The sequence below is a fragment of the Malus sylvestris genome, chromosome 5, assembly GCF_916048215.2.
Source record: "Malus sylvestris chromosome 5, drMalSylv7.2, whole genome shotgun sequence".
Lineage (NCBI taxonomy): Eukaryota > Viridiplantae > Streptophyta > Magnoliopsida > Rosales > Rosaceae > Malus > Malus sylvestris.
Genome location: NC_062264.1, coordinates 3376771 through 3403322, shown reverse-complemented (window position 1 = coordinate 3403322; position 26552 = coordinate 3376771). Strand labels below are relative to the sequence as shown.

At 34.3% G+C, this 26552-nt stretch overlaps 1 protein-coding gene, 1 long non-coding RNA gene and 1 pseudogene across 4 annotated transcripts; all 3 read left to right on the top strand.

The window, feature by feature from the left end:
- The first annotated feature begins 7486 nt into the window (after positions 1–7486).
- Positions 7487–9316, top strand: LOC126621273 (uncharacterized). Its single transcript, XM_050289669.1, has 3 exons — positions 7487–7728; positions 8752–8818; positions 9007–9316. Exons 1-3 carry the CDS (start codon positions 7671–7673, stop codon positions 9242–9244), a joined length of 363 nt encoding a protein of 120 aa, XP_050145626.1. The 5' UTR covers positions 7487–7670; the 3' UTR covers positions 9245–9316.
- Positions 9317–9332: 16 nt separating this feature from the next.
- On the top strand, positions 9333–17219 carry LOC126621275 (uncharacterized). Of its 3 annotated transcripts, XR_007622876.1 has the most exons (7): positions 9333–11227; positions 12098–12150; positions 13019–13111; positions 13741–13946; positions 15337–15413; positions 15837–16264; positions 16387–17219. It is a non-coding gene; the product is annotated as an uncharacterized LOC126621275 (long non-coding RNA). The 3 variants fall into 3 exon arrangements; XR_007622875.1 differs by lacking the exons at positions 15337–15413; positions 15837–16264; positions 16387–17219 and having other exon boundaries at positions 9336–11227; positions 13024–13111; positions 13741–14297; XR_007622874.1 differs by lacking the exons at positions 15337–15413; positions 15837–16264; positions 16387–17219 and having other exon boundaries at positions 9337–11227; positions 13741–14297.
- A 4982-nt stretch (positions 17220–22201) lies between these two features.
- Positions 22202–24277, top strand: LOC126621274 (uncharacterized; annotated as a pseudogene).
- Positions 24278–26552: the final 2275 nt, after the last annotated feature.

Here is a 26552-nt window from a genome sequence, read left to right as displayed (position 1 = left end):
GGGTGTGTAAGACTTACACACCTTACACACCACATGCATGGTTTTATGATTCACAACAACCAAAAACCACTTGCAAGGCTTTATGAAATTGTTGAAAAAATTTCCAAATTTTTGTGGACTTATCTCCACTCCCTTCCCCTCTCTAAAAACCGGCCCTCCCTCAATGGGAGTACTTTTGGGTCTTTTATGCAATTACATAAAGTTTTGATACTTTTGTGTATTTGCACTTTGGCCCAAAAGTTTACGTTTTTACGTTTAGGTCCAAAAACGCTAAAGGACAAATTGTTTTGATCCTTTAATGAAGTTTTTGCATTGATTAAATTTTGGGTTCTATTGTAATTACATGAAGTAGTGGACTTTTGTGTCTTTACAAAGTGACCCCAAAAGTTTTGCAATATAGCCCAAAAGTTGAGGTTAATTGCAAGATAGCCCAAAAGTTGTGGTTATTGCATGATGGCCCAAATTAGGTTGAGAACAAAATTGTTTTGTCTCTTTAAATGAGAATTGGATTTTCATTTTGTTTAGCTCCATTTAAATCAATTTTATGGATACAAAAACCAAATGAAAATGTTGCATTCAATTTAATTAGTTAAAGTGTTAATTAATTAAAGGGTGATTATGAACCTAAGCCTAATATAATTGAGCTATGTGATAGGCCGTTTCAAATTTGTTTGAACCATGGGAATGTGTAGATTAATTTTGGTTGTAATTTGATTTGATCAAATGTTGTAAAAGGGCATAAGCTCTTCTTTACTTTAAAGTAATTTGTTTTATGCAAATGTTGTAATGAGCATAAGCTCACCTTTACTTTGAAGTACTTCTTTATTGCTTTATTTGATATGCATGAAAATGAAGTAGTTGGGTCCAACGCCCCTAAGACAACACGCCTTAATGTGATTAAACGCGTAACTAAAATCAATCACCATCCCTAGACCGAGATTCAACACAAGGCTCGTGTTGAATCTAAACAAAGGTTCATAGTCATCCTAAGGCCCTAAGGCAACTATATAGTCCATCAAATGAATGCAAAGGTTATGTTAGTAGTATCATATACTCTTGCTTTAAAAACCATTTTATAAGCATAGTGGGAGTATTATATACAACTAAAAACAATCATATGGACCAATAGTTGTAATAGGACCAAAATAGTTTTAATAGAGATTAAAATGTATGTTTATATGTGATGAGACCTAAAACCCTCAACCAAACCATTATTAAGTTGATAAGCGTGAGAGTGCTTTGAACACTCTTTCGTGGCCTTCCACCGTGGTAGGCTCCGATCGTTTGTGACTCGTACACCGGCTTCACCCTATAATGGGGGAGTACAAAGTGCGTGCTTACACTCAGGAGGAGTTCTATATACATACATGATGAAGTGAGGTAGGCAACGAGTTTAGCCAACATGATATAATTCTGAGGCTATGCTTGAACCCCTACACGAACTAGGCATGGTGGGAATGACTTAACTAAGTACAATGACGCCAACATGATATAATTCTGAGGCATCATTTTCTAGAGGCCAAATAAGATGGGTACTTGCAAGAGGTTGTTGCAAATGAGTAAGTGTACTCTCTCATTATTATTAACGCTAGCCAACATGATATAATTCTGAGGTGGGCTTGGTAATAGTGAGCCTCCCATAACCTACTAGGAGTTTCATCCAAAACTCTCGAATTCCAATGAGGGATATGGAATTTGCCAAAAATAGTGGGTGGTGCTATTTTGATTTAAAGACCCGAATCAAATGGCTTAAAATCAATCAATTTATATTCGTTATGTATTTGTTTACCAATATATTTGCAAACGCTATCCAACACTTGACAAATAAAACCGAATGTTTTAGTTTCCGGACTTGGTACCACAATCCCAAAGAATGTCTTAAATGGATTGTATATGTACCTAAGTAGTCTCATCCTCAAAATCTTTCTATTGGTAATGTATCATTGAAAGAACATGTTAGATAAGTCTATCATGAAGAGGACAACACAAACAACCAATGCTTATTCCTTCGTTATATGAACAAAGGAACTTACGAAGATTAGCATAAAGAAAAGGACACTTTTAGTGTTATTAGTTCTTCACTTACAAATCGTTGTATGAAGAAATAATGAGTTGTTTTGAACAACCCTTAGTCAATGCAAACACTTAGTGCTTGTTTCTTTGTTAAATGAACAAAGAACTTAAGAAGAAAGCACAAAGGCATGGACACTTAATGTGCCATGATTCTCCACTTACAAATTGTTGTATGAAGAAATGAGAGTTGCTTTGAACAACTCTTGAAAGTTTGTAATTATGTTTAGAACATAATGGTTGGTTGACAAAAATAGTGCATCAACATGGACTTATGATGATTTTGAATCATTGAGTGTTGAAGTGTTAAAACCCTTCTAGAGACGGGAACTAGGCAAGGACTTCACCTTTGTGTCCCTATCCTAATCGTTCACTAAGTTTATTGTAAACTATGTAGTGTACAATAAACACATGCTCTCCAAAATGTTTGATGTGTATAACACAATTGAAATAAGTTTCAAGAGAGATAGTGGGAGTTTAGGGACCATGACTATTGTAGTCAAAGGAAAAGTCAAATGAAGAAGATAAAATTAACTCCAAGGGAACAAACTTCCTTTATGAAAGGATGGACATTGGAAGGGGTATTTGCAAGAAATGTCTTGCAAATGTCAAGAACACACCTTTCGAAGGTGTTGTAAATTGTTCTTGAAAAGTTCAAAACAGTTGGTTCTTCTACTTGAATGCTTGATTCCGTATTAGTAACTATGTTTTACAATCGTTGTAAAAGTGTGGCTAATAAGAAGTAGAAGATTAATGAGAGAAGATAAAGTACTTCACATTCGGAAAGTGAATTAAATATAGATCTCTGCGAAAGCAGATAGTACTTACTTCCTCATATGAACTACCAAAGAAATTGGAAAAACATAGATTGTCTTTATATTCCAATTTTAAGGAACTAAATTCCGTCACTATGTGAAATGGATAAATGTTTTGTTTGACAAAACATTGTTCTTTATTAATCAATGATTGGATTATGGTAATCTAATTGATTGTCTCTATAGTAGAGATAATATGGTGGTGTTAACTGTTTAGAATACAACGATGCTTAAAACCCAAAAGGTTGCAAGGTAGTGACTAATCCCAACTAAAGTTGTGATACCTCTAAAAACATAAATTACGAGTTAGTCATAGATGGATACTTAGGATCGTTAGATCCGGATCCAATGCCTTCTTGTTAAAATTGTATAGAGGCAAAATGTTTGAATCTTCATTCTTTTGGAAAGAATAAAGAATCACAAAGTTGTTGAGGCTAATTCACTTAGATGTTAGTGGCACTTGTCCACAACATAATACTACTCATGTTGTATGACATTCACCGAAGATCACCCTCGGTTGGACTATAGTTTATTTTAAATAAACACAAGTCCGAATACTTTGCAAAAGGTTTCAAGGAATTCAAGAAATGTAAGTTGATGAGTAAGACGTCTAAAGTATTTACATCCTTAGATTTGATCCAAGGAATGGTAACACTTTAGAATAGCTTTCTTGAAAGATATCAAGGAAAGAAGCATCATAAGATAATAGATTTCTCCATTAGGAGAAGAACGAACTTGAATAAGATTTAGTTCGTTGGATATTATCAATTACCCATATATATAGGATATATACTTCTAAAACAATATGATTGTCAATTAGAAGATCTTCCAAATTTTTCATGACTCCATAAGATGTAGTTGGAAAGAAAGACAAATCTTAAGCATGTTAAGATTTGGGGTTGTGTGTTAATACACAATATTTGTTTGATAACAATCTTGTAAGATATCCTTAAATTAACTTTTGGATATCGCTTCTATAAACCAACTAACAAATGTTGTTTTGTTGGGTAGTTCATTGTAATCCTACAATGTGATTTGCCTAAGAGCAAATGAACGAAGGATAGAACTCAAAGAATGGTTCTTTGAGAGACAAGAAAGTAATCAACAAATATAACAACCTAGTTCCTAGACCATAAGCTCCAAGGTAGTCGAGAAGGATTTATAAATCGTCTCAGTTGAATGGTTTGAACTTTATGACTATGTCATAGAGTTGCACCTCTTAATTCGAAAGAAATAAGAATGAAAATCCTTATGACTACATTGTGTGTATATATGATATATACTCAAGGAAATGGTAAAGTACCATTTGACCCAAAATAATGAAACCTTCATAAGCTAATTGGTAGCTTAAGGTGACTACAATCAAAGAGAATGGTTGACTTTGAAGGAACCATTTTTGACGTAGTCTTAGTTTCAATTAATTCGAAGATTGCTAGCTACAATTAAATGGTGATTCAATGTTTGGACATAATATAGGTTTCCGAAACCATTATTAAGATAGTCTTGATAATATATGTCTAAAACTATGAATCACAAGACATGTAAGTTGTAGAGATCCATCCATCATGGATCTTAGCAAGCTAGTGGGAGCTATAAGCGTCTTATGAGAGAAAGGTCAAATCGTTTGCTTTCTCATAAAGATGTAAATGAATCTTTTGTTTACTAGGTTTACAAAAGATTAGTGGGAGTTAGTCATATTCCTAAATTTGTATGTATATATATATATAAATATATATGTGATATATATGAATGTATATATGATTTATTAATTTTGGAAATGAAATGAATACTTCTTCGTTAAAGTTATGACTTTAAACATTCGTTAAAGTTATGACTTTAAACATTCTATAAAGATAGAATGTATATGGGAGACATAGTCTATATACATGGGATGGAAATCTATATTGATAGATTTCAAGATATAATTTGATTATATCAATCCCTAATAATAGACAAAAGTTGCTAGGAAGTTTCTCATATAATGATAAACTTCAATTAGAAGGACAACTCTAGTAAGACTAAGAAGTTGCTCTTCTCAAAGGGAACGTACCCTTTGACTCCCAAAGAAATAATGCGTAAGTAGAATCCTTTATGCATACGCACAAAGGTGATTTATGTATTTCATATTGTATGAAAAACATTGATATGAGTTGTACCTAGAATGGTACAAGATGATATCAGTGCAAGCCCAGGATCAGAACCATGGCAACTGTCAAGTGAATCCTTAAGTATTTAAGAAATACTAAAGGATAGATTCCTCAAAGAATGAGGAAGAATTAGAGTAACGTAATGGAAGTGTAAATGTATTAGATTATGAATCTAATCCATCATTGGATGTTTCTTCATTATGAATGAAGAGATAAACGAATATCTCTTTATTATGACTAAAGAGATATTTGGATGGAAACATTAAAGTAATGACTTTAGTGTGTTCCATTATGAATGCAAAATATATTGCCATATAGAAGTTTGCAACAATGTTGTTTGGATGGGAAAGTTCATTTAGTGAACTCTCTATTCGGTTCCAACCAGAAAGTGTATCTAGTGTACTGACACTATGACACTAATGGGGCGATAGCTCAAGCCTGGGAATCAAGGTCTCATCAAGATCCGAACTCATATGAGAGACTGAACCACATGATTGAGAATCATGTATAATGGTGACGTCGTTATTCTCAAGGTTGCTTCTATGGATAACATATAGATATCCATTGCCTAGGCCTACTATTCAGCCATTTATGAAATGACTACAAAAGAGGTATCATCACTGATGACTAAGCTGATTGGCTCTAGTGCAAGTGGGAGATTGTTGGAAATGTGCCCTAAAGCCAATCATATGATGATACTTTACGGACATTTTACATGTTAAACTAATCTAGTTTAATATAAAGGGCAAAGATTATTGTTTGAGCCGTCTCATATAAATGTTATATGCTTAAACGATAAAGTCCAAGGAATATGTGATTGGAAGAATGTAATCTAATGAAGTTAGATTCATGAGACCATTCTTTCGTAGACACATCCTAAATGTTCCTGATCATAGGATTGCCAATTGGGCATTGACAGTCCGTCAAGATCGGTACGTGCTATGTCTTCTCTCAGGGAGAGTGACTAGTCTCGAGTCATTGGTGTGTGTGACATCAAGACAAGTACGTAGGTGCTCAGTAGAGAATGAGTTCACTGAACGCGATCAACGAAGAGTTCTCATACTCATGTCACATGAGAACTCATGTTTGGGATAATGCAAATTAGTCATTTGACCTGAGGCATCACAGTTGTCTTGTGGTTAAGTCCTTGATCTTTGATTATGTCAATGTCACCCCATCGGGGTGTCCACGGCATCGTTGGGGTTAAGCCACTTAGTCATGGAGGCAAGTGAATGCGCAACAAGGGATCTCTAACCTTCAAACCGTTTGAGGGAGAATACTCTATGATATGATTTAGAATCTCTGGCCAGAGTATGAATGAGATTTAGAAAAGTCGTTCTAAATCACATTCAAGGAAATCATATAAGAACACGAATCACATTGGATAGTAGACATGAATAAATAAACTATCAAACCAAACAATGTGGTCAGGAGTATTAGATTAGAGAAAGACCGTATTGCATTTGTAATCCTAAACTGAATAGGTTCTTAACCTCTTCTGATTAGCTTGGGTAACCATGACATACGGCTAGGTGTCACTCATGGTTTGTGGAAGCCCTAAAAGTGTATTATCACTAAAGGGAGAATTGAAAGTAAGTTTCAATTCATAATCGATTTGAAAGAGTTTTGATCGCCCACTGCCTCGCTAAAAGGAACCTAATGGATCGTACACCGTATAAGGTGGAGATGGATGAAACAAACTAAATGAGTAAGAACAATTGAATAGTTTAATTATTTATGGCAAGGATTAATTAATATGTTAATTAATCAAATGAATAAGTTCGTTAAAGACCTCGGGATAGGTTTTGGACCTTAAGGCCCAATGGGCTTCGAACGTCAAGCCCATTGACTTAAGTTGTATGACAACTTAATGAATAATGATTCACTAAGACCCAAAAGCCCAAACAACCCCCCATGGCCGGCCATATAGAGAAAGGGTAGTGAACTTGCTTTAATTACAAGTTTGCCACTCAAATGAATAAAGGTATAAATATGACTTTATAGCCTTTTATTCAAAAAGGGTTTTGTTTTGGAGAAGATTGGAGAGAACATGTCTCTCCATTTCTCTCTAGAAAGGCCGGGCACCATGGAAGTTGTAGCTAGCCATCTATTCTTCCATGGTCACTCATTTATTATCCATGCTCTCCTTGGTGTAGATCCATCCAAATCCATGGATCTTAGATGCAAGGAATGAAGGCCCTATCTCTTGGGTGATTAACCTTTGTTTAAATACAAAGAGGAATCTACAAAGGTATATATTTCAACTCACTTTGTTTTGAGTTGTTTATTGGTTCACCAATCTACTAGGCTTTGAATTTCTTGGTTAATGTTTTGTTTTTAAGTGCATGCTAGCATGATTCCGCCTTTAATTGTTAATTGCATGCTTATTGATGTTGCTTAAAAGAACATGTTTTAACAAAATCTTCCTTCACACAGGGCCTGACAGATTGGAGAGAGATAGGAGCTACGGGTTTGGACTGGGTGAGAGAGAGATTTAGGTAGGTACTCTGCCAGGATCTATGGGATTTTCTCCCATTTTAGAGAGAGAGATGGGCAGGGAGAGAGATACAGGGCGGAAAGCATGGGTGTGTGTATTCTTTAGGGTTAACGGGTTACGCATAGAGGCGGTGAGGAGGGGATGGGTGAGGGACGAATGGCAGGGTCTGGGTTTTCAATTTTCTCCCTTGATTCTAAAGGTAATGCACTGCTTTTTTTTTCATTGTTTAGTGTCTAATTGCCATTTGCTTTGTTACAATTTTCATTTATATTTTGTTCTTTCATTTAAATTGTAATGGATGTTTATAAATTTTTGAGTTGGGTGCTAGGATTATGTCTCGGTTTTTGTGAATTAGGGTCTTCCACTGCTTTAATTTGTTTGTTTCTTGATTAATTTTTGTCTGATTGATCCTTTTTCTGTTTTAGAATTGTTACAATTTTTTTGTTCCTTAATTAAAATTGTCATAGATCTTTACAGATTGTTTAGCTCACCTTAGGGTTAGCTCTTTTTCAGTTTATTGTTTTTAATTGTTGTTTACTGTTTGATTAGCCATTCCATTTATTAAAATTGTCATAGATATTTTTTCTATTATTAATGCTATCATAGATATTTTAGATTGTTTACTTAACTATTAGGGTTTGCTCTTAGTCTTTTCTAGGTTGTTTAGATCACCTCTAGGGTTAGCTGTATGTCCACATTTTTTCCTACAACCTAATCCGTTCTCCTAACAACCATAATGTAGATAAATTTGTGGTGCTCCATTGCACATAGCCAGCAAGCTTCATTAAAGGTATCATAGATATTTTTAAATTGTTTAGTTAACTATTTGAGTTTGCTCTTAGTCATTGTGAATTAAGGGACTACACTGTCTTCATATTTGTGTTTTTCAGATATTTTTGTTCCCTTTGCTTATAGGTAAACAAAATGAAAACTCCTTTTTAAGTTTATTGTTTTTAAATTTGGGAGTTTAGGCTGTTTAGTTAACTGTTCAGTTCACTGTTAAGGTCAGATTTCTGTCTTTATAAATAAAGGGTTGCACTGTGCTCTTTGTGTGTTTCTTCATACTTTCCCACTAATTGCTTCTCACCAAATCACCTTCAAGGTCTTTTTCCATTTCACATCATTCGAATATCTCTATGTTGCTAGGTTGTTTTGCCATTTCTTGGTTGCTTCTGTATTTGTGTGATGCACTTTTTAATTTTTTTTTTTCATATGCATGCAGATCCAACACAAGCATACAGATCAAACCTTTCATTCACACAGCAGCCACCAAATCAACCATTTCTGAGGTGTTTGTCTATCCATTTTAAAATTTTGTTACGTTTTGTTAACTTTTATACAAAAGAAATTATAATACAAATCTCTATATTGTGTTTGAAACTTTCTAACAACCAGTATGGACAACAAGTTTAGATGTCTATTTGTTGTTTATAGAAATGATATTTTTTCATTTAACTCGACTTACTATGCATCACAGACTATTACATCACCACAATGGATCTCTTTGTTCCATCCTTTCTCCATGTTCTGCTACAAAGTTTTTTGACTTAGTCAATTTAGAAAGTTGGAGGGTTGTACACCTCATTTGCTTTGTGCTAATTTTAGTTCTCATCCGTTTTTCTCATTCTGACAATCTTATTTTGAATGTATACTTATTTGATTTGTGGCTTCTGTGTGGTATGTTGTGTATTCTTAGTGTGTACGGTTTGTCTTAATGAATAAGTACATCGTTTGTGTGTACAGTTGAGAATTTGGATTAATTATATGATTATTTAAATTATCCTTAATTGCTTGGGTTTGGGGGGTTGGGGGGGGGGGGGCTGGGAAGAAGCAAGACAGAAGGGGGCGGAAGACAGAAAAAAAAGGGCGAGAGAAACAGGCTGCGTTCTTTTGCTTGGATTTTTGTTTGGATTTGTGGAATCACCATTAATGAATATATATGCAATCAGATATATATATATATATATATATATATATATATATATATATTATGTAGAAATGTCCATGAAAGCAACAATAACCAATTTGTCGATTATTGCTCCCTGCTTCCATTATCTGTGATTTAATTATTTTTATTTTATAAAACCATGCATCCATCATAACTTTTCTCCAACCTACCTGACCCAATGCCAAATAATGTTTTGTATATGTTTACAATGATGTAATGTGGCCATTGAAATGATCTCAGAATGAGAAAGTGATCAATTGTGTTTCCGAAGTTTTGTGTCATGAAAGATAATCCTAAGATTCAACAATTTTTAAACATTTTTACATTTACTTGGTAAAGGATGAATCCAACTTCAATCTTAGCTTTTTCATTATTTATTATGCTGCTTTTCTATTTCGAAGTTCTTATTTGTTTTACTTAGCTTTAATTTCATTTGATTAGCTTTATTAGATTACATTTAGAGTATGTCTATGCTTTGAAGCTCTGACATTTCCAGGTTGTGATTTGGTTTAAGGTTTTGTGCTTGCCTTTGCTTCTGTGCATAAAGAAATTTAAGTGTTTTTCTCAATTTGTTTTGTTCTGTACATTCAATTTAATTATTTTTGTCAATTTCTTTTCGTAATTTATTTTTCTCAGTTTGGGTGATTTGAACACCTAAATTATGTTCTGTTTTATATCCTGTTGATTCAAAGAATGGCCCTTTCTTCTGCCAATCATTTGAACCTGAATGATTAAAAACAGTTCACATTTGCTTCCATTTCCAGGCTGTCATTTGGTTTAAGGTTTTTTAAATTTCCTTTGCCTCTGTGCATTTCAATTTCAATGTTTTTGTCAATTTACAGTGCTTGCTAAATCGATTTCAAGGGTGGAAGTATAGCTAAAACCCTCAAGAGTTTTAGTTACTTATACTATTTCCCCATACTTTCCTGATTTCGTTTTGGATCTTAATAATAGCTGCTATATTGCTTTAAATTGTCAATGATTTTAGTTCTTTGTTTTATTTTCTTTTTGGAACTCATGAGTGTGCAGTTTGATCACTGAGTTTGACAAACAAATATATAGAACTTTTCAAATAGACTTTAAATTTATCCCATAGATTTTCTCCTTTTCTTTTTCTGATTGTTGTTGCCATGCTGAGAAAAAAAATTATATTAATGACTGTTCATTTGCCTCTATAGTATTTCTTAGTTATTTTGATCTCCACTGGTTCTCTACATGGTGTGGTTTTTCAATCAGTTAGCAGTTTTTAAAAATTGAAAAACATTATAGTTGTAAGCGTAATCATTTGATTAGTCTGCCTTATAGCATAATTCCTGGACACCAAGGATCTAACCATGTACAAGGCCCAACTATATAGTTTGTTTCTATTTGCACCTGGTAGGCTTTCATTTCAGTATAGCCTTTCATTTCGTTTCATATAGGTTAGGCTTCTTTTTCACCATTAGCTATCTTCTGATGATAGTTTAATAGCACTTGGGAATTTAGCGCAAATAAGTTATCTACTCTATTTATTTCTACTGAGCAATATATCTTTGCCGAGTAATATAGTTGCCCGTTTCTCTGTTTCGATTATTTTATCTGATAAGAACTCATAAGTTGCCTATGTTTAAAGCTACTTCATTTGATTGGTGTTTTAGTTTGTGTGGTTTACCCAGAAGAAATCTAACACTGTAAGAAGCTGGATTCTGGTGGAAATTGGACAACTTTGTGGGGATTTCAAGGTCTTTCTGAGAGGTGAATGTTTTGGAAGGTAATATTTTGTGTGTGTTTATATATTCTCATTGCCATGTAATATTTTGTGTTTAATACTTTTGATTCTCCTTTATGTTTTAGTTGATTCTTACCCACTATCACTCTGCCCCAGACTTAAAATGCCTAAAATCAAGTCAAAACTTACGAAAACTCACATATAACACTATCTTTTTTGCTATGTTAGTACCAATCTGTGAGCATTTAACAAATACCTTCCTCGCTGCCAGTTTTGATTGCTGATCACTTTTTGCACCAGTGCATACCTAAAGTACCATAAAGATTAAAATTTAAATATCTTAACCAAAGGCATCCAAGGTATGATGGGTGCATAACTCAAGATTTAAAATCATAAATAAGGGAGAGCAGGGAAAGGAGAGGGTGTATATCAAGTTGAAAAGGGTCGACAAAATAGAATGCAGTAGTTACCTGGGTTGTGGCATGAGTAAACTTAAAGCCAAATTTATTACCATAGAAGTTTAGTAAATAAACATGCGCATAAAAGGATCAGTCCATTACTAAATATATATCTTAAGCATCAAAATTTAGGAAGACTGATGCTTGCTTTTTAGCTCTTGAAGTATTGATTTTAGGTGGTTCCACCTTTAGGGCTTGGGTTAGCAATGAAATAGATGAATAATAGCTTGAGTAATTACAAGAGCTAATGTTAGTGATTAAGACGGGTTAACATGCAAAAACTTCCAGTCTTTACAAATGTGAGCTTTTTCAGTAGGTGTGTTTTGTAATTCATCATATTTGTAAATTTCCTTTGTTTTTTGGTCTGTCTTTGGTCATTTAGCTAAAATTTCTTTAGATTTGCTCTTTAAATTTGAAAGTCTCTAAGTTGCTAACGGATCTACATTGTTTGCAGATTTTATAAATTTGGATCATTTAAGGAAGAAGTTGGTTCCATCCTGTTTTGAGGTATATAATTATGCGCCATCATTTTTGTTCAAAGCCTATTTAGCTATCTACCTTTTTTAATTTATATTTGTGAAGCTTTGATGCTTAGATTTTAAATATATAATTCAATTTTTTATCGTTTGAGCTTACATTGGAACTGGGTTTCTTTCTATTTAGTGTGCGTATCTGTATCTGTTCGTTAATGTCAAGGCTGAGATAACTAAGCATCCATTGAAGTTTGACAAATGCTTATATATACATTTAAGTTTGAAAGGGATGGAATTGTTTTCTTATTTAGTAATCGCCCTACATATATATATATATATATATATATATATATATATATATATAATGTATGTATGTATATATATAATGTATGTATGTATATATACTTTTGGTAGTGTGTCATTACCATATGCTTTTGCTCCAACGATTCTAACCTAGATTATATCATATACATACTTTTGGTAGTCTGTCATTGCCATATGCTTTTGCTGGAAATGATGTATCCCTCCTTGCTTTTACTTCAACTACTAAAATCATCTGCTACCCCATAATTTTCACCAACCGTACTCCACAGTGAACCATTATTTGCTCTGTTTAACCTATTCCTTCTGAAACCAACGTTCTCACAATCTAACCCCTGTACTAATTCAGAACCGACTCGGATACCTCATGCTTGCTTTAGGCCTTTAAATTAATATGGTGACAGATGATGCATTCCCGTTGTTAGCAGCTTTTCTTTCGTGAAATGTAAATTTGTCCTATATTAAGTTTGTTGAACTGTCACAGGTAGAGTCCATTGCACTGTCGTAGATTGAGTTACTTTTCCTGTGTCCATTTGTTTGCGCTTTGAATTTTGACTCTCAATCTCACTGATTTGTTGTAGTTTAGATCAAAGTCTCATTACAACGTCGTGATCTGCTCTTCTTCTGCCTTTGATCTAGGGGTTCAGACCTATTGCATTTAAATCAAGGCTTTGGTATGTCACCTAAACTAAGATGCATTGTTTCCCCATGCTTTCTGTTTGAGTTAATGCAGATTTATAATTTTTCAATCGATTGTTTCGTTTTATCAGCTTATGTCATTCGTTTGCTTTTTTTGCTTTGTTTCTCATTCTTGGTTATCTCTGTGATCCTTTGATACTTCTCAAGTTCATTGGTTTCTTTGTTTTTGTTGGTTTTAATTTAGTCTCAACCATTCTATTATTGTTCAAAGGTGCATTGATGTCATTTGTGATTTTGCTTTAACCAGGTGTTCCTAATTCTTAGTCGAATGTTGTTAGCCATTTTATATGTTTTTTTGTCAATTGCTTTCTTTCTTTGTTGCGTTTTCAATTTTCCAAACCATTCTTTAGACATTAGTTACTTTGGTTGGTGTTTTGGTTAGGTTTTCCTAAGAGTCAACCTTCTCATCCCTCCCAAAGTACTTTAATGAGTGCTGTTAATAACTACTCTCTCCGAATAAACCTAACTTATATCCAAAAAACTCATAGCTTCTATATTTGAGTTTTAAAAATCTTTTACAATGTTATTTTAAGACCTACAAGCTAACTAGATTTTTCTTTCTAAAATACATAAATATTAACGTTCTATTTAATTTGTCATTCAGGGTTAATAAAATGGTGAAAGACATTGATCGAAGCGAACAACAAATTCTAGGAGGTGTTTTGGTAAAAAATTTAAAGGAACTGATTAAGGCTCGACACGATGAAAAGAATGAAGGAACGATAAAGAAATATTCCGATATTGCCCCAGGACCCAATGCAAAGAAATCAGTCAAAATAGAAAAAACAAGGTTCGGTTTGCGTGTTTATGGTAAGGGCCCAAACCGAAACAAATTGGTGGTCCACACTATCTATTCTCTTGAAAATTGTAGTAATTCACCAAAAGAACAAGTTCCGTTGGATGAAGCAGTTTAGCTTTTGTTTAAAAAGGTTTATCAGTGGTATCTGCACGTTTGGTTGTTGCAAGAAGATTCTAATTTTTTTGCTCTTCCTTTCCTCCACTGTAAGGGCTTTTTGGGCTTTAACTGTATAAAGACGGAACAGTTGTTAGATAAGATAAAGGCTGTGTAATTCTTTTTTGTTGGGTCATGATGCCAATTATGTAAACAATTAACCTTTTTACCGTTTGTATAATAAACTATTGGCATTACTCTTTTTTGCACCTCTTTGTTACACTCCTATCTCGCAAATTAATTTTTTTTCCTAACAAACCTAATCGATCTGGGATTATGATTCTTTGCTTATATATTTTTTGCATTTTTGTTGTTAGTAAATAATGTCCTTTGACTCATGCTTCTTTGTTAGGTATAAACTTTTAAGACAATTGTTATATTTATGTTTTCGAATTCTTGGTGAACATGCCGTTCTCATAAACAAAATGTTTATTTCGTTATGTGCTCTTATGGCGAAATTGAGAGAATTTATTTTTAAATTCCAACATTAGTTGGTATTTATATCAATTCTATTCTCTTTTTAAACTCTTCAAATTTTAGTTAGTTCCTCAATAATTTTTAATTCGTTTCTCCAAAAAATATATTTGTGTGGATCTTTGGCTTTGTAAGTTTTGTTTTTGCAGCCATATCTAAATTGTTAAAAACTATGTTAATTAATGTGGGTTTTCGGTTTGTTTTTCAAGTGGGGAAGAAGTGAGCGACAGATTTATATTGTTACTTTCGGTTACTATGTAATTATTTCAATATGGAAGTCATGGATATCAAGTAAAAATGCAACAATTTAAAATACAAAAGGTACGTACGGTGTGAAAAAGGTGGGTTTAAAGATGGTGACGTTTGAATGCATGTCAAGATTGTTACTCATGGTTTTGTAGTTGTGTTGATAGTCGTAAAAAATGATGACAATGGTTACCTGACTATTCCTTTGCAGTAAATTTAAATGTTTTGGTCTTTAGTAACTACTCAACTTATTACTTTTTAACTACAACAAATGTGATTCATAAAGTTGAATTTGATTCTACTCAAGGGTGTCAATTAAGGCCTTACACTTTACATCTTGCATAATCTATTGGTGTTAAGTAAATCAAACCTAAATAATTTTTTCCTTTTTGTCAATTTTATGAATGCATGTCTTGCAATATTAATGTTGTTGAGTTGTGCATTAGTTTTTATAGTTTGATATTTGTTCTATTTTTCGCTTCTCTCTAATTAAATATATTTTTATATTTTGTCTTTCTCTTCCTGTAGGTTCTGTTTTTATCGTTACAGTCCTTTATTCTTTTTTGGTGGCATTCATACGCATCTACGCTTTCGTCTATATAACGGTTAGATTTCTATCACTCTTAAGAAGCTTCACCTTTTTTATTTGCTTTTACTTTTTTCTCAATTTTCATGTCCAATTGTTGATGCATGCTTTTTTTAGATCATAATAACATCGTTATTCAATATTAATGTTGGTTTCATTTATCACAATTTTTTAGCAATTGTCGTTCACTTAATTTGTTCATTTTCCACTCTTTTTACTATTATGTTCACTTAATTTGTTCATTTTCCACTCTTTTTACTATTATGTTCACTTAATTTGTTCATTTCCCACTCTTTTTACTATTATGTTCACAAGTGGTTGCGATTTTGAAAACCTCTTGCTTTAATGGGCTATGGTTTACCGCTTATTTCATATGGTTCACCATCACATTACTTTTATTAGAAAGTAAACAACTGCCGTTTGGTTTTTTCCGTTTATGTAGAATTATGTCTAGCAGAATAAGGGTATCAAAGCATAGCAGGATAGGGGTATCTAAGAAGGCCACTAGAACTCAACGCACCGATTTGCCTACATCTACTGAGATTGTTAATCTCAATGATATGGTGTTGCAAGATGTTCCCACCGCTTATGACGATGAATACAACAGTACTTCAACCTCTTTAGTATTCTCAAACAAAGGAAACAATAGTCTCCAAACATTTGCACCAAGTTTTGAACAAAATACTCCTGTTGGTGGTGTTTTTATGTCACATTTGGCAGCTGGAACAAGTTCTCATCAAGTTTCTGTACCTCTTCTTATCGCTGATCATGCCATTGTGCACTCTCTATTGGCCAGAAATACTCCAAGTATTCATTCTGTTACAAACCCGCTCATTATTGGGCAAGCCACCTATCAGAAAAAAAGAAAGCGTATGCACTCTTTCAATATAACTTTTTGTATTTCCTTACGGATTGCAAAATTTGACTTTCCTCCGTTAATTAACTTCTATCAATTTGTTTGATGTAGCTTCTATTACTCTTTCTTTTTATAGGGATTGATCCAGAATACGTTGATTTTGGATTAAGAAATTACCAATGTCAGTATTGCAGTGCTCTATTTTGGTCTGCAGAACAGACAAAAAAAAATCCTGAGTGTCCTTCTTCTGTTTCTACCCTGCAGTTTACTGCGTGTTGCATGACTCAAAAAGTGCAATTCCCACGTCCTAAACCCACTCCCGCTTTTTTGGATCATTTGTTAAACCCCACAAATTCTCAAAGTTTTTTGCAGTTCAAAAAAATTATTAGATCATATAATTCAATGATGGCGTTAACTTCAATGGGGGCCAAAGTTGATGGATCGATCAACAAGGGTCGAGGTCCATATATTTTAAAATAAATGGTCAAGTGCATCATTTGATGGGTTCTTTGTTGCCTCCAGAAGGCAACGATCGTAAATTTGCACAATTGTACATTTATGACACTCAAAATGAAGTCATCAATCGTATCTGTTGTTTCAACAGATCAGAAGCATCTGAAAAACTCAATCAACAAGTTGTTGGTGGCCTCATTAAAATGCTAGACAAGTGTAATGAAGTCGTTCAACTTTTTAGGCAAGCCAGGGATAGAATTGATGAAAGATCCACAAGTAATTTACGCCTACGTTTGTACGGTGCACAGAGCAACCATGATATGCAGTACAATCTACCGGCATGTGACGGGATAGGTGGCTTGATAGTTGGGGACATCGGCCAATTTCACACCGAAAGAGATATTGTTGTGGAGCATAAAATAGATGGCCTACAGAGAATCACAAAGTTACATCCTAAATACATGGCTCTTCAATATCTTCTTTTCCCATACGGTGAAGATGGGTACAAAAAAGGTCTTCCTTGGAATCCAAATTTTAGGGGGAAAAAACCAAAGAATGGGGGGGGGGGGGGTAACAATGAGAGCATTTTTGGGTTATCAAATTCAGGATAGACCAGGACAAAGTGACACCCTGTTAAAAGGCGGTAGATTGTTTCAACAATACTTAGTTGATGCATATGCGACTCTTGAAGAAGATCGGTTAGACTTCATTAGGTTAAATCAAGATTCTTTTAGAGAAGAAGGTCTTAAAGGAATTCATGAAGCTCTCAAAGCAGGAAATGCAAGCAGTTCTGGTGTTGGTAAGAGGGTCATTTTGCCAACTTCGTTTACTGGCAGTGTTAGATATATGATAAATAATTATCAAGATGCCATGGCTATATGTCGTCACCATAGAAATCCTGATTTATTTATCACTTTCACCTGCAATGCTAAATGGCCTGAGATGATTGAAGATCTATGTGATAAACCTGGTTGTAAAGCTGAAGACAGGCCAGACTTAACTTCTAGAATTTTTAAAGCAAAACTTGACCATTTGATAAAATACCTCTAGTCAGGAAAACCTTTTGGTGTTGTCGAATCAGGTTAGTTCGTTACACTTGACCAATTTTTTCCGTTGATTTGTTTCAATCTTATCACAACAAGTCCTAAGAGTCCATGGTTTTAATCTATCTACATGTTTTTTTTTTTAAACAGTGATTTACACGGTGGAGTTCCAAAAAAGAGGCCTTCCTCATTGTCATATCTTGCTCTGGGTTAATAAACATTATAAGTGTCATTCGCCTTATGATGTTGATCCTATCATTTTGGCTGAGATTCTTACTGAAGAATGTGACAAAGCTGGGTATGATGCAGTTTCGCAATACATGATACACGGCCCATGTGGTGTTGCGAATCAATTTTCGCCTTGCATGAAAGAAAACAAATGTTCAAAAAAATTTCCTAAATCTTTCACAAATGAAACCACTTTTTCCACAGAGGGTTTCGTTGCATATAAGCGTCGAGATATAGAGAATCTGTTTGTTCTAAAAAATGGAATCAAGCTTGATAATGCATTTGTTATCCCTTACAACCGTGAGCTATTATTGAAGTATCAAGCACATATAAACGTTGAATCATGCTGTCAATCAACACTCATTAAGTATATTTTTAAGTACATAACTAAAGGTGTTGATTGAACTAGAGCTGTTTTTTAGGATGAGGAGTTTGATGAGGTTGTGGCTTATTTAAACTGTAGATACTTATGTCCATACGAAGCAGTTTGGAGATTGTTACAGTTTCACATTCATTTTAGAGAACCATCCATTGAGAGGTTGTCTATACACCTTCCAGCTAACCAAAATGTTCTTTTTAGAGATACTGATGACCTAAACTATGTTGTCAACCAACCTAATCTTGAAAGCACTATGTTAACACAGTGGTTTCAAACCAATGCCCAAGACCCTGATGCACGTGTGTTATCTTACGTTGAATTTCCTACAAAGTATGTTTGGAAAAATGAAGAGAAACAATGGACACGTAGAAAAAGAGGTAGATCTTTAGGAAGAGTTGCTTATATTCACCCTGCTGCGGGTGAATTATACTATTTGAGGTTGCTGCTGAATTACCAAAAAGGCAGCTTCAGTTTTGATCATTTGAAGACCGTCAAAGGCATTCTTGAACCAACATTCCGAGCTGCATGCACCTCGCTTGGCTTACTAGGAGATGATAAGGAATGGAATAGCGCCATGTTAGAAGCGGTTGTCACAGCGTCATCCTTCCAATTAAGGCAATTGTTTGTCACATTGGTTCTCTTTTGTGATGTTACTGATCCATCAACTTTGTTTGAAACACATTGGAAAACGATGTGTGATGACATTTCGAAAAACATGATCAATGCTTTTGGCCTGCAAGATCTCTCTAACTACCAAGATCAACTTAGAAACTCACTTTTGTACGAGTTAGAGAAATTGTTTACTGCTTCAAATAGTTCTTTGTCGAAGCATAACCTACCACAACCAAACAATTCGATGATGGATAAACTTACAAATAGGAGTTTAAGGGAGGAGTTAGATTATGATGTTCACTCACTAAAACATGAGCACTCAATCCTAATCAGCCAATTAAATAGAGAGCAAAAATATGTTTATGACAATGTCATTGAAACAATTCACAACAACAAATCTGGACTATTCTTTGTACATGGTCATGGTGGAACAGGCAAAACTTTTTTGTGGACCACCATTATAGCTAGAATTAGATCCCAAAATCAAATTGTTGTAGCAGTCGCTTCATCTGGAATTACCTCATCTTACTTCCTGGTGGAAGAACGGCTCATTCTAGATTTAAGATTCCTATAAACATAACGGATTGTTCGGTTTGTGAAATTAAAAAAAGGACTCATCTTGCAAAACTGATTGCTAAAGCTGCTTTCATAATTTGGGATGAAGCCCCCATGAATCATAAACGATGTTTTGAAACTCTAGATAGATCCCTTCGTGATGTTCTTAAAGGATCAAAACCAGGTTTTGACCATTTACCGTTTGGAGGTAAGCCGATTCTTTTCGGAGGTGATTTTAGGCAAATTCTTCCTATTGTTCCAAACGGAAGTGTCGCTGACGTTGTCGAAGCTTCATTGACGAGTTCATACCTTTGGCCCTGTTTAACAATTTTTTTCTTAAAGCAAAACATGAGGCTTTTGAAAACAACTCTGGACGAAACAGAAAAACAAGAACTCGCAAATTTTGCAAAGTGGATATTAGACATTGGAAACGGTACTACCGCCAATTCTTTATCTTCAACTAATGAAGAAAGCTCTTGGGTTCAAATTCCAAACCAATTCCTTATTCATTTTGATTAAGATCCCATCAAAACCATGGTTTCAGCTGTGTATACAAATTTCAAAACTAATTTTCGAGATGTACCATATTTGAAAGAAAGAGCTATTGTGACACCACGCAATGATACATCGACTGAAATAAACGATTTTATGTTGGGTATAGTGCCCGACGAAAATCGTACCTATCTCAGTTTTGATTCGGTGTCTTCTTCAACGGAAAATTTAGAAAATTTAGATGTGCTTTATCCAAATGAATTTCTAAACCAACTTGATTTACCTTGTTTACCGCACCACAAGTTAGATTTAAAAGTTGGTACCCCATTGATGTTGCTTAGAAATTTAAACCAAAGTAGTGGATTATGTAATGGAACAAGATTGGTTGTGATGCAATTGAACAACAAAATTATACAAGCACGAATCATAACGGGAAGCAACATTGGTGAAACAATTTATATCCCTAGGATTATTACTGAATCATTTCAGCATAAATATCCCTTTACTTTGCGAAGGCGACAATTCCCTCTTAAAATTTGTTATGCAATGACAATCAACAAAAGCCAAGGACAATCCTTGAAAATTGTTGGCCTTTATCTATCGCAAACTGTTTTTTCACATGGCCAACTATATGTTGCGCTATCCAGAGTCACCTCCACAAAGGGTCTCAAAATCGTTATTGCTCACGATAGCGACATGCCCTATGGTTATACAAAAAACATAGTTTATAAAGATGTTTTAAAACATTTACATGAAGGTATAAGTTTGCATTATTATTTTATCCTTTACTTTATTTTTGTAAACATGGCTACAACATTTCTTTAATAAATCATTGTATTAAGTTTTAAATTTAATATGCTTCTCAATTGTTTGTATATGTAGATTAATGGAGCAGCAACCAATTCGTTTACTGAAGCCATACCAGCCAACAAACAAACTCCAAATTAGGGTATGCAGAATGTGGACCACAAAGAGCATCGGAGATAATCCTCAACCTATAAGTCTTGATTGTGTCTTTATTGATAAAGATGTAAGACTTTTACACCTTTTTACTTTTCGTTCAATGCTAGCATTCTTTCGTATCCATAATGTGCACACCATATTCTTAATACGATAAACATAAGATCTTAAATGTTATCTAAGTAGCTACAACTACACTATACGTACTGTTTTTGTTATTCTTAAACTACATGCATTAAATGTTATACCGCTCATTTAGTGTTATCTCTCATTTTTTATTTCTTCTTCTAAAAGGGAGATGCGGTTCACATAACCATGAACGCTCGAGACATCCAATTTTTTTGGACCATCTAAGTGTAGGCAATGCATACGAAATAAACAAATTTCGTGTCGTACACAACAGGAGATCAAGCAAGGTTATCCTTCATGCTGCGATGATTGAATTGAATAAGAACATCACAATCGTTCCTATTCACAAAACAAGTCAAGAGCTCCCAATGCACTGGTTCAATTTAATTGAACTTGATCAACTTTATCAAAGAATCAACAACGATGTTGAGCTTACAGGTAACAAATTTAGTTTCAAATGTCGCTCTAACTTCTAACATGATAATTTATTTTTTTATTTTTTGGCTTCGGTGTGCACTCATTCCCGCCGCTTAATATTATATGTAGATGTGTTTGGTTGCCTAACGGCTGTACAACCGACTGAAGAGATCACTATCCAAAAGACAAGAGTTGCAAAAAAGAGAAATCTTAGCCTAAAAAATATTAAGTAAGTTTTGTTTACGTTAAACTCTGAATATTATTTATATGGAACCGTATTTATAACATATACAAAACTGCCATCATTTGTATTACTTACAGAGACGAATCAGTGAGAATCACCTTATGGGGAGAGATTGCAACAAATTTTGAGAACAGTGGAATACAATCGCTTTTGCCACCTGTATTTGTGGCTTTAACAAGCCTCAAGGTCAACCAATACCAAGGTTATGCCCTGCCATATTTTATCTAACTATTTAAAGTTTCAATTTATTGATTTTTATGTTTTATTTATAGGAAATCCTATTCTCGGAAGCACATGATCAACCGTTTGTGTTTTCAATCCGGAGATTCCGCAACTCTCCGAATACAAACACAAGTAAAATGACAATCCTTCATTAATAACTTTTGCATTTATATTTCTTCGATTAATCTTTCTCACCCTAAACATGCACAAAACAGGTTTAAACATCTTAGATCACCTGTTCAAATCCTACCACCTCAGCTGAGATGTATAAAGGGTGCGCAGTCGATGCTAATGCTGAATCAAAAACAATTGACCAATTGCTACTACTTGATCCTGCATTGCACAAGGTTAGTTAGTCATCACCAACATATTCACCAAAATCACCTTTTTTTTCAAAATAGAATTTTCATATTGCATCTAACTTGACAATATCTTGCTTTGTTTCTCTATTTGTTGATACTCCATTTTTCCAAAATGATGATTAATATCTTTAATGAGTTCGAAACCATGTGTTTCCATAACAGAATACAAGTTTCGTATGCCAAGCAACTATTGTTGGATTTGATTTGACTAGGGGTTGGTGGTACAAATCATGCCCGTCCTGCCATAAAGTTGTCAGAAACAACTCTAGATCGTTTGAGTGCAATGAACATGGTTTCATAAACAGATTACCCGAACCATGGTAATATGCTTTTACACCTATTTTATATCTAATGGTTATATTAAGTTGGTGAGTCCTTTTTTATTATCTTGCGATTATGACAAATAAGGGTCATCTCCCCAATCATTACGTTGTTACTACTGTTTCACCTTTGGGGGTATATTATTAACATCATTGTAAATATTCCTGCTATAATATGTTACGGTAGTTTGCACCTATACTGTTTTCCCCACCTTTAAACAAGAAACTAAAGAGTTTGTAGAACAACCATAATCATAATACATAAATGATACTTCAAACTTTCAATCATATACTTTTCATTTTGCATAATATGTTGACGTGAAGTAAATTATTTCTTAATAATTTGTGTCTTTCCATCGATTTTATACATGCATACCCTACATTATAATAGTTCTACTTCATTTCCTACATTTCTCACAAGATTGATATTAGCAGTAATGTTTACCTAACAACCATATATCCTCATCTTACGTTGGTTCAAAATAGATCTGATTGTGGAAGACAATACGAATCAACACAACTTCCTCATGATAAGAAAGCACGCTGAAAAAAATACTTCGTGTTTCTTGCCACACTTTGGTGATAGAGGATGGATATGAGGATCCTTTCATAGTTCCACCAACTCTAAAAAATTTGGTTGGCGAGACAAAACAATTTCAGCTCTCTTTTGGAAGCCAAAACACTAACTTTGGGAAAACGGATTTCATCGTTCATGGACTACTACAAGATCAACCGCACTCAAACCCAACAATTGCCTTAATCACACCACAAACACCTATTACCACCGTAGGAAAACAAATTTTAACTGAAGCGACCCTTTCCCAGCAACTACATCAACAACCCCAACCAACTACACCCACAAAGACTTCAAAGAGAGCGTTGTTTCCTGATCAAACAGAGAAATCTGACAGGTAAAGTTCTCTTCTTGCTTAATGATCTCATGTGTAAATCTTACAAACCATGCTTCTCTTAGGTATATGAATATGTTTTCCTACTCATGAAAAAGCTTCACACCACTCTTTCGCACTCTTTTGTCACTCTTGCATTCATCTCTAACCTTTTAAATTTGTACCTTGACTCACAGCAAAAAACCTCGCGGCGACCAAACAGAGACAACCAATTCTGCCAGAATTGCTAGAGAATTCCACAATATGGTTGTCCCCAAAATTGAACCAGCCGACAAAGTGCCGTTAGCCGCACTCAGAACAAAATCTCAAAGCAAAAAACCCAAAGATAGGTAACTTACAATTTATTTTTCCCGCACACCTATATAACAAACATTATAGTAGTGTTTCTTAAACTATGATTTATATTTTTTGCTATAGTGTGGAAGATGTCTACTCTCAAAAAAAGTGAACAATGCAATCTCCGTAATCGACTGCTGCAAGCCATTCTACATGTTTTCAGCTATCAACATTTTTGCTTCAACACCTACATGTTCTTTGCCTTGCATGTTTGTGCTTGGAAACTTAGATGCTAGAATGAGAACAAAACAGTCTTTATCTTTTCTGTGAACTATATGTTACTTTTGTTTCTTCTATATATTAGGGAACCAAAACGTTTCGTTTCGTCCTGTTAATTGTACAATGCAGTTCAAGGTGATGCATTCAAGCCCCGCAGCATCGCGCGGGCATTTTTTCTAGTGTATACAATAATGACAAGGAGACATGAATGATGAATTAACAGCAACATACACGATGTTTGTGCAATGTGGTGGGAGTAGGGTGGTTCTATTTCATGTTTGAGATTACTTTTGCTTAAATGTAAATATTTTCCCTCTCATTATTAGTGTACATGTACAACAATTTCGGTATTTCTTTCATTATTAGCACAAGGATCAAACTGACTTAATTTTTTCCGCTACCCCTTGTAGAATCGAACTATAGGGAAATTTATCGATGTGTATAGAATGCTTAGATTCCTGACAATATGTTTAGCCCGCTAACGTTTTTGTTCTCAAGTCACGGTTATTGATTATTTTCAAAGTAGTTATTTTGGAAATGTTTGCAGATTAGTCCTAGCACAAAATTTGAGACTCGCTTTCTCAGCTCCATAACTCGTAACAATCCATTTAATCAAGTAGAAAGGAAGCATTAATACATCAAGGCTTGAGATAGAACACAGAGCTTAAGGGAGGTTTAAATCAACTTTAAGACTTGGACTGACGTTTTTCAGTAATTTCGAAGGGGTGACAGGGATAGCTTCCTATTCAAGGAAGAAAAAGACAGGAAGTTCTTTTTCTCATAAGAAAATGGCTTATTGGTCGAAATGCCCATTGAACTTGTCATTATGTCTCAGTTTACCCCTTGAAACCGGTTTTGTCTCACTTTGCCTCTTGACATTTTTAACGGTTTGCCTCACTTTACCCACTTTTGTTAATGGACTGTTAAGTTTAAGGGTATTTTAGACATTTCAGTTTTTACACATTTATTTACCTCTTGCTTACACACTAAATGTCACATCCCGGCCCAAACCCCCACCACATCCTAGACTCAACTCCACCGTAGCACGATATTGTCCGCTTTGGGCCCCGACCACACCCTCACGGTTTTGTTTCTAGGAACTCACACGAGAACTTCCCAGTGGGTCACCCATCATGGGATTGCTCTCGCGCGAACTCGCTTAACTTCAGAGTTCCGATGGAACCTGAAGCCAGTGAGCTCTCAAAAGACATCGTGCTAAGTAGAGATAGGAATATACATATAAGGCTTTAAGGATCTACTCCCTTGGGCGATGTGGGATGTTACACTAAACAAGTCTCAATTTTATTTTTGACAACTCTAATTCAAGAGCATAAATTTTGGGTATTTTTAAAAATAAATTATTCAATCAATAGAAAAATTATGAGCAACAAAATCATTCTATCAACCAAAATAAAGGTTGCAAGACATCCATATATTGGCTCAAAATTTTGCAATTGAAAAATGTTCATTACAACAAAATTATTATACCATTAAACTATCATCTCCAAATTAAATACTTCCCAAACAAAAAAAAAAATCATTTAAAATAAATGTGCACAATTTGAAACAAAAAATTAAATAGTGACAACTATTGTTAAAAATACACACAAGGAGTTAGTAAAATTAGATACAGAACATTTAAACATTCATAAAACAACATGAATAAATAGAGGAAAAATTAACAACTCACCCCATAGAAATTAATCAAACATTGTAAACTTGCAATGGACAAAACAAACAGTGAAAAAAAAAATCAAACATACAAAAATTCATAGAAACAACAGAGAGAAAAACTCAAAATCTTAGTAAAATTAAGAACAAAAATCACTAATCACACAACAAAATCTTAGTTAGGAAATGTTGTTATAGTTAGTTACTGTTGTAACTTCCTGTTTAAGAAACAAATGAATAGCAGCTGTATAAATGATAGTCTATGTACTGTGATGATCAATCAATGAAATACAATCTTCTCAACTGAATTCTCTCTCTATTCCTCTTCTTCCTTTCTCTCTCTAGCTTGTGACGACCCATCCTGAATAAATATATATTTTCTCCTCAAATGTGTGAAAATGAAGATTATGCCCTCGTTGGCTTGGTGACGTGGATGTACGTATATAGTTTTAAATTATTTTTCCCGCTAATGTGATCAAATTGTACTCGATGCCATGAGAGCGTTAACACGAGTTAGGGCAGAATCAAGTTCGTAGTGAAAATGTTACTAAGGATTAAGTGAAATTTGGGTTGGTTTCTTTTTAGTTGGACTCAATTGTTTGAGCCCTAAACATTGTAGCCCAACTAGGGCTTGAGACCCTTTTATTTCTGACCTATCCCGTGACATACACACACATACACACGTGCCAAACCCTTCTCCCTCTCCTTCTTTCTCGAACCCCCTCTCTCGTCCGTACAAGCGTAGACCAATT

Coding starts and splice junctions, on each gene's coding strand:
- LOC126621273 (XM_050289669.1), top strand. CDS start 7,671: ATGGGTGAGGGACGAATGGCAGGGTCTGGGTTTTCAATTTTCTCCCTT. Junction 7,729..8,751: donor TTTCTCCCTTGATTCTAAAG/GTAATGCACTGC, acceptor ATATGCATGCAG/ATCCAACACAAGCATACAGA. Junction 8,819..9,006: donor CCAAATCAACCATTTCTGAG/GTGTTTGTCTAT, acceptor TATGCATCACAG/ACTATTACATCACCACAATG.